We start from the raw sequence: 13,825 nt of genomic DNA on the forward strand, positions 1-13,825 counted from the left end.
ATTCGTAACTCGTAATTTACGTCACGTCAATGGTCTCGGCAACCATCGAAACAAATGGATGCAAATTAATATGGGAGGCGATAATACGGGTGCGGCTTTCACGTGCTATTGTCAATCTTCGTGCATATATGGGCGCTATAGGCCCGACAAGGACGCATGATAATGTCAATAACATCCGGCTAAAGAACAATACTATCAGCAGGAAACTGTCTAAGCGAAGCACGCTCTTTGTGCAAAAATAGAATTACTACGCTGCATCTAAAGAAGCCAGAGAGAGATGGAGACGTAGTCACTTTCAACAGACAACAGATTATTAGATTCGCGGCACTGCCTGCGCACAGATGCTGTAAAGTTACGAGCTGCCTTCGTATTTACGACAAGAAACAGGGTCGTGTATCAAGTGACGCAGGATATTCACCTCACAGATACAGAGATACACACACGCATCTCTGTATCTCTGTATCTCTGCGTTCTATATGATTTACACTTGAAATAGATATTGTAATACGCGAGTTTTGAAAAATATTACATTTAATGCAACGACCGTTGTCACGAGTATTATTATAATAGTCATTGCATTAATACAAAATAAATAGAACATTTTTTAAATAAATAATATAAAACATATGAAATTTTAATAACGTTTATATAAATAATATACAGACAGTAATTGAAAAGTATATTACATGAAACTTGCTCTTCTGTTTTCTCTCTACCGTATCATAATTATTTTTATGCGTTTTCAAATAAACACAGTGATATTTCCAATTCTCCTCTAATTGCATGGTGACTATCTTTCTGATTACAGATACCGCAAATAAGTTACGCATCCACCAGTACAGAACTCTCGGATAAAAGCCGATTCGAGTATTTCAGCAGAGTGGTACCACCCGACAATTTTCAAGCGCAAGCGATCGTCGAGGTGATCCATCTACTCGGATGGAAATATGTTTCTACAGTTGCGGTGGAAGGCGAGTATGGCGAGAAGGTGAGTATTGAATTTAATTTGAAAACGCCAACACGTTATTAAAAAGCTAACACGCTAAATTAACTTCAAAGATAGAAAAATAATATAAATGCAAGATATAAATTATTGTGACGTTTACTCCCTATCGTATTCAACAAATTACTTGTATCAAAAATTTACTCTCTTTTAAAATAATAATTTTAGAATTTTTTTCTACAAATGTATTATATATTTTTTTTAAATTATCAGCATAATTTTTAAAAACTATTTTAATAAAAAGAGCTGTATCTTGGTAACAATTGTAAAAATGTTATAATGTACTAAATTGCAAACATTCCTTCGATGATTATTCGATAATTACGTATTAAATACCGTAACGAATAAATTTTATCATAATTAACGCAAGATAATAATATATGAGAGACTGTAATAATTGCCTTATTTTGATGTGTAAGAAAGAGAAACATGTATTTGTTTTTACGAGATATGCATAAATTTCGTGATTTAAAGGTTTTAAATTATAATAAAGTTTCGGAATCTCCAATTATAATATTATTCATCAATTTTTTAAATATGATTTATCAAATTATTTTGATATTTATCATATATATTATGTATATATTAATATCTAAAGTTTAATTATGCCAAAAAATAATAAAAATAAAATGTCTTATAAAACATCTTATCTTTAATGAAAATAAAATACATAATACGCATAATGCAGTGCAATATTTAATTGTATTATCTCGTTAGATCACACTGTACAATCGTGTTAATATTATGTTGAATAAAAGTTATTTAACGATGATAATTATGATATGAAATCGTTGTGTGCGACCGCGTTAACAAGCGAAGACGAAACTAATTGCGCAATCAAGCAAGAAAACGTGACGTTACAGTGCCATCCGCTGCTCAAATTAGGCGATTAGTATGCGACGCGAAATTCCACGCGAAGAGATTACCTGAGCAGTCCAATCTTACAAAAATTGCAGAAAGCAAAACTTTCTGGTCGGCTCCTTTTACGCTCTTTGAATTTTTTGTTTTTTAATCGCAAACTTCGTAGAAGAAATTATGTAAGATGTATATAGAAATGTGGAAAGAAATTAGTTAAATGCAATGGGAATTTTAATTCATTCTTTTTTCTGTTAATAAGTGTTGATTTAAGAATACTTATATGAAAGTTTAGGATAAAATTTATATATATTTATTTATATAGGATTATATTATATATTAATTTATATAAGATAAGATTTATATATATAAATTTTTATAGATTTTTATATTTATAGATTTATATATTGAAAAAGAGCTTTTAGTAAAGGAATATTTTAACATTTAATTTAAAATGATATAAGATTTTAAAATATATAACATAAAACGTATAGATAATTTTTATCATGATAATATTAATGTATTCATAATTTAAAAAACATTTAAATTTTCTTTAGCATTTTTACTCTTTTATAATTCATTGTTAACGATTATAATCGTATTAATATTAAATCTTCGGATCTCTTTTAATTAATCTCATCATTTATTGCTTACATTATCTATTACCTATAGTTTTAAATTCTGATTTAAATAAATGCAATTTTCCTCCAATATTTGTATTATTACCGTAAAATTACTCGAGAAATGGGATAGGTATAATAATTTAACAAGCGCGCGCAGTAACTCAACTGGGAGGCAATGCCCCCAGTAATTTATGTTGAGGGACGTAAGTCGAGTAAGAATTTTTCATATTCGCGTCGTGAACATTGATCGAGATACGATTTTATGGCCCAATTATATCAGCGAAATAGTCGGTTCCTGACAATTATGTCCATGACAATAGCGTGTTCCGCGTCTTGAAACGTGCAAATCTGCCAACGTCGTGAATTGTGCCGGCTGCGCGCGCTTTCGAAACGACACCAGACGGAATGGTGGTAATCGCGTTCCGAGTAATTAAACAGTGCCTGTGATCAGCCTAATTAATCTCTACCAGGTATCACAATAGTCCGGCGATTACTTCGCATGAATAAGTTTGTTATTGCGCGCGCGATTCCATTTCTGTAATAAATATACTGACAACGAAACCGTCAATTCATTCTAATGTTAGGAAAAAATTATATATATAATAATAATATGAAAGATTTAAAAATTTATGTAAAATACTCTTTTTAAAAGAATTTATTCACATGTAAAGCAAATTCTCAAGTTTATAATATAATGAAATATATAATAAACTATATAATAATGAGAGAGAGAGAGAGAGAGAGAGAGAGAAAGAGAAAGATTTAAACGGTTTCTTTGGAAGTGGATTTAAAAAATTATATTATGAAACGCCTAAAGCTCATATTTAAATCTGATCTTACTGTGAGATCAAGAGGATAATAAAGTATTTCCTTTTGGTTTTTAAAGAAATTTATGAAGCGTTTTTTTCACGCCAAATGCTATACTCGCAGTGCATTTGCGGCTGTTGCTAATGCGATGCATATTTCAGGCGTAAGCTCGCCTAAAGCGATTATACGAACGTGGCTTCGTTAATATCCTTATAACGGCACGGGATAAAATGCATAGGACGATTTATATCGCGAATTAAGGAACGAAAAGCGCGTCATACAAACTGGATCGAAGGAGACTACGAGATGAGATTCTTCTGCAACAATATAGCATTTTCTCTGGATACTTTTAACTATTTACATTTATATTCTACGATCCTTAATATATTAAAATCACCACTTAAAAAAATCACTACTGAAACTCTTTTACTAAAGAAACGTCTAAGGATAAAATTATGTGTAATTTTAGATGATCAAGAACTCATGATTGTCCCTTAGACACAAATACATATAATGAAGCTTATAATATACAGAAAGGTCAAAAAAAAGATCGGAGTTATACAGGGTGTTTCATTTTAATCCGACCAGTCGAATATCTCGAAAACCAAGCCCGGGAGAGAAAAATATTTCAGACAAAAGTTGTTTGGTTTCGAGGGGGCCATAAGATGGTATCATTGGTTTGACCTTGAAGAGTCATTTGAAGGTCACGTGAAGGTCACTTCAATTTTTTTAAATGGAACACTCTATATATTATTGCACACTCTTGTAGCTTATCTCGAGAGCTTTCCAAAACACTATCATTAAGTACCTTTTCGTTAAGTACTTTTTGAGTTATGAGGGTTGAAATAATTTCTTAATTTTACATAAACCGTAAAATATCTTGTAAAATATTCACTTTTCGATTATCTTACCTTAATACTTTTATGTACAAAATAATGAGAGGAATCAATTGGTGTAAAAAAAACACAGTTGTTTTTAAGAAAAAATATGGAATTGTTAATTGCAAATTACATATTTTTTCTTCAAAACAACTATGTGTTTTCTTTACACCAATTGATTCCTCTCATTATTTTGTACGTAAAAGTATTAAGGTAAGATAATCGAAAAATGAATATTTTACTAGATATTTTACGGTTTATGTAGAATTAAGAAATTATTTCAAGCCTCATAACTCAAAAAGTACTTAACGAAAAGGTACTTAATTATAGTGTTTTGGAAAGCTCTTGATGCCAGCTACAAGAATGTGCAAAAATATATAGGGTATTCCATTTAAGAAATTTAAGGTGACCTTTATGTGACCTTCAAATGACTGTTCAAGGTCAAATCATTGTCACCATCTTATGGCCCCCTCGAAACCAAACAACTTTTGTCTGAAATATTTTTCTCTCCCGGGCTTGGTTTTCGAGATATTCGACTGGTCGGATTAAAATGAAACGCCCTGTATATAGAAATAAAGAAGAATGAGGTCGGGCGACCAATTGTTAAAGGAAGTGAGCCTCATTAAGTAAATCGCTCGATAAAACAACATTTTCTTGTTGTAGCAATTCTCATTATTCCTGGATAACTACGTTATTTGTCTCTTCTTTTCATTGTCACTGTTTTTTTCGTTATAGTACCAATCGAATCTACATCATCTCTGTATTGCATCTCTTTTCTGTATCTCAAATATTTTAACTTTCTATTGCGTTTCCCTGATTGAATTCTCTCGGAATGCTATTTTTAAATTTTTTTTCTCTTTTGCATTCTTTGTATTCTCAGTAACAGAAAATTTAAATATTTAATAATAATAATTTAATTTTTTTATTCCTAGATTTCTTTTTTTTGTATCATAAAAAAATTAGTTGAATTTGCTCAACTTTGCAATTATACATAATATTATTTCTAACTTACATGCTTGTGTATGTGTCAGGGAATAAAGTTACATTTTATATGTATGTGAGGGAATATTTTAAAGTTACATTTTTTGAAAAATTTGAATTTAACGTTCCTCTCGGTAAAAATGTTGAAATATTAGTAGTTTTTAAGTCATTAAAAATGAAAGAAATTTTACATGAGCGTAAATGAACCGTGGAACAATTTTGTCGTGCAATTTGAAATAGAGTTTACTTTAACACAATTGTAACTTTTTCTTTCACAGCGGGCATTCTTATCAATTCCTCTTTCTTATTTAGTTGTTCTTACAATAGACAATAAAAAAGAAGAGTCCTAATCCTATAGAAAATTAGTTCTGGGTATTATCAAAGAAATAAGAGCTTGTCTCTTATTCGTTATAATTACGTCGAATAATACTAGTCAAAAAATTCGATGAGTAATATACATTGGAGTATTTTAAGATTTATTTTTTGAAATTTAATTATTAAGATATTTAATATATAAAAGTAAGATATATAATTTAATACTATGTGACGTAAATATTTTGATAAATTATATAAAATATATTTAAAAAAACGGTTCTTTAAAAACAAACTATATAGATATGTATAATTAAATGTTCATTAATTCATCAAAAAATGTACTAATTCACGAAAATTTAACTTTAAATTGGACTGAAGAAAAATAAGCAATATGCATTTCTTGTAATAATAATAAAAATAAAAAATTTTAATTAAATAAAATGTAAAAAAATTTATAATGTGGAACTAAATAAAATATAAACAAACATTTTTTACATATAATGTATAATTTTATATATAATGTGTATATTTATTTAATATACAAATAAATATTTTCGAAATATATTTTCGAAATATTTTTTCTTTTATGAAAAAATCCAGATTACAAATGACTCCGATGGTAACAGGCAATTTGAATCATCGGGATTTGTGTAATCAATTCTGCCGCATTTTCAATCAGAGAGAGAATATAGTATTGTCATTATTAATGAATGAAATTAAATTTGCTCGATTTGCAAAATCGCGGAAATATGGGAATCACTCTGCTATGTAATCGTTATAACGTGATCGAATATCATTGCAGAGTACACGGATATATTATTTCATCTGGCATACCGTAATAAATCGTGACAATTTTTATTACGTGAAACATGTCGATAACATCTGCGGTTGCAACTCGGGTTGCATTCCGCATTATTCTTCGACGTCTTTTCTTTCCGCGCAGGTTCCTCGCCTCCATATACAAGCAAGAATATATCACGAAACGCCGGGTGTTATCGTGAAGACAGATGAGCCGCGTCGATGTATTTATTTATACATATATTGTATGGCGAGAAAACACGAGAGATGGATGCACAATTCATTCCGATGTTCATTATATTTTATAATAATAGCGATTGTGTAGATAAAAACATTCACATAATGTTAAAATTGTTAATTAAATCTCTAAACTTTATTTTGCAATATTAAATTTGTTTTTAATTACCACAAATTTATTTTTAAATTATTTGTAATTCGGTTAAATCAGTTAATTACAACTATTGCAAACACCTAAATTTGATTTGTCTCAAATTTTAATCGAAATTTAATTATTTGAGTATTGATTAATAATATCTAAAGTTTGATTCAAGATTTGTTTATTTAACGTAAAATATTCTCTCCAATAAAAATACAGCCAAATAAATTTTTACTGTAAAAATGTAAGATTTAATTTTCCGGAAGAAGGCTATATCATACATTTTCTTTGGTTACCCCAAACAATAGCCACGATATTTTATACAAATTTTGAAAATTTATCGTCAACATTAAATAAGTATGCAAATATAAATGCGCCCCTTCAAGCGTTCTTTATTGTACGTATATTCCAATTGTTTACCAAGAAAACAGACTGGCGCGTTATCGTCGAAATTCGATTTTTCATTGGGTAGACGGACAATTTATTTGCGGCTGAAATTCTATTTTCAGGGCATTGCCAGTTTCATTGCTCTTGCGGGTGAATACAACATCTGTGTCGCAGTCAGCGAGAAGATCCTGAGAAATGCTAAGATCGAAGATTTCGATAGAATAATCGAACGACTGAGCTCGAAGCATAATGCCAGAGGGGTCATAATATTCGTCGACGAGGATAACATAAGGTAACATAAGTTTGCTTTCTTTACATTTAAATGCGATCGTCGTTATATAAAATATACAGATATACACGTACATACACATATATATATATATATATATATATATATATATATATATTTATTTATTTATTTATTTTAAAAAAATTATTTAATATATATTCAGATTTGAAAACGCAATATTTTTTAGCTAAAAAACAATTTTTCACATAAATAATAATATGGAATTTGATATAATTATTGAATTACAATTAAAAGGAATAGAGATAAGAAAATATTATCAATTTAATAAAATAAAAAATTTTAATATTAATTCTTCTTAAGCAATCAATATCGTTTTATTATCAGTTTAATACCGATGATGCATAAATTAAATAGTAAAAATACTGACAAGCAATAAAATTCACCTCAAAATCTCAAACTAGAATAGCAGGTAGTACATGTATCAATGGTTAACAGGGAGGGAGGCGTAATTTTCAATTATCTTAGAGATCTAATAGCAGAAACAGTATCGGAAATCAACGCTCGCAATTAGAAACAGGCTGTTTAAACGTACGTGCTCTTATCGCGTTTGTGTCTGACATTCTAAGCTAATTACAGCTGCTAAGCGTCATGACAACGACAGAACGTGCAACATCAAACGAGCTTATCCGTCTTTTACATAATTATAGTAGAATCGTGTAATTGAATAAATGGTGAAGGAAGATAAAAAAAAATTATAAAATATTTTTAGTTACGAAAAATTTTGAAAGATGAGCGGATGAAAAATATCATATCTTATCAAAGCAGTTTAATATTATTCTCCCTCTCCACGTATATATTTCCATAATAAACAGATTTTTTCCTTTTTATAATTTTTTTCGAGCTAAAGCTTATTACTTAAAAGGGTTCATTTATTATTTTCTAAAGAGAGAAAAAGCTAAGGATTAGAATTTAATACTCAGACCTTTGTTCAGACAATAAAGAGCTGGTCTTTTTAAACCAGCGTACATTTTAGTGAACTGTGAGCGGATCGAAATGTAACCAAGCGAACGAGATAATAGAATGACAATTAATCTCGCGCTTTATGAAGTTGATATTTGCCGGTTTTTAGGAGCGGTCAAAGCGTGAATGAAGATCAACTCGCTCGCGCGCTTGTAATTCGAAAAATTCGAACTTTACAGTTCAATAAAAAGCAGTGACGCCACCATTAAATAATCCGCATTAAAATGAACGATAATAATCGTTGGGAAACAAATTATTATTATTTTTGAATATTTTTTCCACTTTTTGCTTAAAAACTACAATAAATGAAAAAAAAATTACTACAACACAACAATTAACACAACAATTAACTACAATAAATGAAATTATTTGAAAATAAATTTTCATTTGCTTTGCACATTGTTATATCTGATAATAAAAGTTATCTCTTTATTATTATATTGATAATATAATAATGAAGATATATCATATATTGTCGTTATTTGATTATTTTTGTGCAATGCATTTTTTTCAAATTTATCTCTTACAGTTTTTGCCGCGAGTTTCGAAAAATTAACGAAGTGATTAATGATTTTTGAAGGCAATGCAATTAGTTTTGTGATATATTGTTAATATTTTTTAACAAAAGTGTATGCTCATTCAATTAAACGGATTGACCCGTACATTTTGAATACATACGATTATTATTATACAAGTTCAATGAAAATTATTAGTCTTTTGCTACTTCACTTTTGCGGCTCTCATTTCCTTGCAATTAATAATTACCATAATGGAATAAAACGATCCAGCGTAAAATTGAATCATCGAACACAAGAGATCATCGGAAAACCGCATTATTAATCATATATGCTACCATAGCAAAATATCGCGATAGAATATGTGCTTTCACACACACACACACACATGCATGTATCACATTTCATTCGAAATCCCTTACTCGTGTTCAGTCAAATCCCAATGGAAAATCATTTATTATAGAAGTGACCGCAGGCTTAAGTAACGTATTATTGCTAGTTATGATTATAATTATATCGAGCGTTTCGGTGTGCTTGATAAGCGCGCACGCAAATGCAAAATTTATCTTAGTTAATTATTCAATGACAGTTGTGCAGATGAGATGACGGACGTAATTATTATAATTTACGATGTAAGAATGCTAATGTTTTTCGAGATAGTATTTGCGTTACAAAATTTTGTTGTGAAAAAAAGCGTTCTTCTATTATCGTAATTTCCAACTGGCTTTCAACTTTTGATCGTCGATATGCTATTTATACTTGGAATTAATTGAACTGTTGAACGCGCGGAACAATAGATTCAAGCATATTACGTCTCTTCATTTCGAGAAACAAAAGAATTTTTAAAAGCACTTGTAACGCAATTTTATGAAAATATCTAAAAATCTACTTTATCATTCTTTTTCCTAGAAAAGAAAAGAAATGTAAAAACACATTTGTTCAAGGAATTTTATGTCATGCAAAAATTGTTAAATTGACCTATTTATAAAGAAAAGTCATTAAATATTAAATATAAAAATATACTAATCATCTATCACATTAAATATTAAATATAAAAATATACTATTTCTTATTAATCATTTATACCAGTATTACGTTAATCGATTCATTAAGCGCATGTTTATATAATGAAACAAGACTTTAATAGAAATTTTTATGACAGCGAAAGAAATTAATAGCACAACTATCATTTCTTGAAAATGCTAAACGTTTTAATTTCGCACGACTAATACAGAGATCATAGTGTGAAATGACTTCTTGTATCTTTCTGCTTTTCTTTAAATAAGGAATTTTATCACATAAAAGCTTCATACACTATATCTATATATAAAGCACGTTTCCTCGATGTGTATTCGTCCATGTTATACGTCAGTGTTATATCACGTGCAACTGTACGAGAAGTACATGCGGTTTTGGCTCTCCGAGGAGATCACGCTGTTCATCATCGCAGCTGTCATCGAGGAAAATCGGAACCAGATTGGTCTCTGCAGCCGAGCAGCAGCCTGCTGCAGCCAAGAATACTACTATTTATTCTCTGAAGACTCTTGATCTTCTTTCGGAAGTTGCCTGTTTGACCGTAGAATGTACTTTAACATAGAGTGTTATTCGAAAGTTTCTCGCGATGTCGCAAATGGCCGTTGAAGCTCTTTGAAGGTACCAAACGGCTTACAACGGCTGAGCAAATATTAGAGAGCAAGCAAAACGCGAGAGAAATTGTTGAAGACATACTAAACATAGCGATTTGCCGCAACGCGACTGCGACCGGACATTTTCTCGCCATATATTATTGCTGAAACAGCCAGACTACGCTCGATTCAGTGGCTTTAACAATAGACGGCTAAAGCGAGAAAGTGCAGGGAAGAAAAAGTACATAGTCTGCTTATAGCATGCATTGAAAATCTTTTTTACTCCCGCTGCGTTCATTATTCCAGCTAAAATATTCCGCGTTTCTAGCCAACGGAAGCTTCATTAGTCAAGTTTCATGTTCAAGTTTCGTGATTACTCGATCTCATATATATTTATCTTGCAAATATAATAAGTTACATCGTATCCTCTATCGTAGAATTATTGCAACTGAAAAAATACATAAAATCGTATCCTATCCTTAGAATTATCACAAGTAAAAAATGCATAAAATCTTTCCAGTTTGTATTTTATAGTAATAAATATTATTTTGTAATATTTCATTGTAATAAATTTAGTTCCGTGTAATTAAAATTACTTATGAAATTTAATTTTTTTTTAACTATATCAAATTTCCAAAATGTGATATAATAACACATTAAAAATATTACAATGTTGAAACTAGTATGTGTTAGGCACGTATATACACAAAGAATAATTATATAAAATTAATTTTCATTATTTTAAAGAATTTGAAGAAAACAAATATGATATTTATTATATGCAGATAATTTAAAGCATTAAAGAAGATGATAGGTATAAATCATTGGGACAAACGTCTAGAAATGTAAACTTTTTCATATTATGTTTTCATATTGAAATTCTTCCATATATATTATATATTACACGTAATATAAGCATGTAATGCAAGCATAAAGTTTTTTGTATATATCTTAAGAATTATATATTATATAGATACGACTATTGTAGCAGAATTTGGAAAATTTCCAAAGAACATTGCAACTTTTTTGTTGCTCGATATAATTTCACATTGCGTCTATAAAGATAAATTACGGCAATCGTCTCGGTCATATAAAACTAATTTAACATTTTTGGCGAAATACCAATAGCTTTCGAGTTATAGGCAATAAAAAATGTTAGGAGTTTCCTCAAATAAAACTTTACAGTGACGTGAATAAAGATAGAAAAATCTCACTTTTATTTAATTCTCAAATAACATTAATATTAACATTAATATTAATATACATTTAAAATTATAATTTGTGTGAGATTTAATTGCAAATTTATTTATAGTTTCGGATTTCTTAAAGATTTTTTACGTTTATTTCACCCATATTTAACATAATTTTTGCAAAATTTTAAATTGATTTAAAACCCTCTAAATATGAGAAAACTTGGAATATATTTTTTTGCATGCTTTTCATGAAAGCTGACAAACGCAATTTAAAGTAACGTAACATAAAAATTTTGCATCATACTTTTGTGCTTTCGAATTTTAAAATGCATACAAATGAATGATGCTACCGTTTCTCCCCAGCGGGAACGAAAATACGGAATTAGCGCGTTAACGAGTTATTCCCGCGGCGAGATGATAACAACTCTGCTCTCGTTTCGGTTTTTAATCGATCACAGATAACCGTATTACGTGACATCTATTACCGGACTTTTCCTCCTATTCTCATTTTGTTAACTATACATATATAAATAATACATATGTTTGCTTTAAATACTTAAGCAATTCGCAGTTAATATAATTTTGCATAAGAAAAGTGTGAAATATTAATTTTTAATATAAAAACATTGGCTTTAGTTATATTTGTTATTGTTATCATTTATAATCTTCAAAAGTATTAGCCTCCAGTTATCATATAATTATAATTCTTATTATTATTTACATATTTATTCCTTTGTTTGCATTTAATTGTTAGCAATGTGGCTGTTTAATGAATGCGTAAATCTTGTGTTTCTCAAAAGTATTGCCATTCTAGAAATATAGCAAACACGTATTTTAAATATGTCTCTCTACTTTTATTTAAAAATATGATGACATTCTTCCTCGTTCAAATTTCTGACGCCGTTATTAATCTCCGCAAGACTTTCCCGAGTTCTTTACGCGACAATAGTTTCGCGAAATTTTCTGATGTTTTTAATATCTGGAAGGAAAACTCACAACGTCTTTCGCCGCAGCATTGCGCTTTGAGAAGACTGCGCGTTCATACTGTAAAAAGGAATAAATCCAAAACAGTCTGATATTCAGCGTGCAATTCCTCTGGTCGCTTTGAATGCAAAGAGAAACAGGCACCGTATTAAATACCGAACAGCTGGGACGGACAGCTGCAAGAGTGCATTTCTCACGAGCGTCGATAACAGCAAAATAATGGATGTCTTGCTGATTACGTGATATGCAAGAAACATTTATGATAAAACGCAGTGCAAGCCGTGCAGTTGACACAAAAGAACTAGAGAGGAAAGCTAATTTTCATCAAGAACAAGTGGAACGGATTGAAAATATAAGAAAAGGGAACAAAGATATATTCGTTACGGATTACTTACGAAGTACTCCACTTTAATATCGAAAAATGCTGGAAAATCCGCATAAGATTAACTTACAATTTCGAGAAAATACGTAGAAGAAGAATTAATTGCCTATTTATCTTGAAGATACGAAAAGATAATTATTATCAAATATATTTGATGATTCATGAAAGAGATGTTCTATATGTGCTTTTTTTTATTTATTTATTTGAAATTGTATGAACTCATTTTAGATAATAATTTGAATTTTAATTATTAGCACCTTTCAGTACATTTTAATATTTTATCGTAAATTATATTTTATGAGCATAGAAATGGAAATTTTATAGACATTTATACGTAACATATATCTTAAAGATATTCATATGTAACATATATCCATATATTCGCATATCAAGCATCTCGGCACGTAACAAGCAATGCTTGAAACTGTAGTGGGTCGTATACAGATCTAGTAACTGTATAGGAGAGATATACTATTCGAATGTGTCTCCTAAATACAAGTACACTTGATCCTTTGAGAAAAGAGGAACAAACTCTATTTCAGTGAAGCATTGATTTATAATAAATCTTCAAAGAGATATTAAAAATTATATACAGGGTGACCCATTTTAACTTAGGCAGCCAAATAACTCGAAAAATAAGCAAGATAGAGAAAAATGTTTTAGACAAAAGTTGTATGGTTTCGAGGGGGCCATAAGATGGTATCATTGGCTTGACCTTGAAGAGTCATTTGAAGGTCACGTGAAGGTCACTTCAATTTTTTTAAATGGAACATCCTATATATTTTTGTACATTCTTGTAGCTCATCTCGAGAGCTTTCCAAAACGCTATAATT

At 29.8% G+C, this 13,825-nt stretch overlaps 1 protein-coding gene across 5 annotated transcripts in view; it reads left to right on the forward strand.

Moving 5' to 3' along the window:
• The window catches only part of LOC145967763 (metabotropic glutamate receptor 8), a 119,637-nt gene that overhangs the window by 74,950 nt on the left and 30,862 nt on the right, over positions 1–13,825 (forward strand). For all 5 annotated transcript variants that reach the window (XM_083092693.1, XM_083092697.1, XM_083092694.1 and 2 more), the window contains 2 exons: positions 809–988; positions 7,146–7,315. In XM_083092693.1, the coding sequence (XP_082948819.1) occupies positions 809–988; positions 7,146–7,315 (350 nt within the window). The remainder of the gene's footprint in view (positions 1–808; positions 989–7,145; positions 7,316–13,825) is intronic.

Source organism: Camponotus vicinus, unplaced genomic scaffold, assembly GCF_025532165.1.
Source record: "Camponotus vicinus isolate PSW18456_S1 unplaced genomic scaffold, iyCamVici1.0 SCAF_3, whole genome shotgun sequence".
Lineage (NCBI taxonomy): Eukaryota > Metazoa > Arthropoda > Insecta > Hymenoptera > Formicidae > Camponotus > Camponotus vicinus.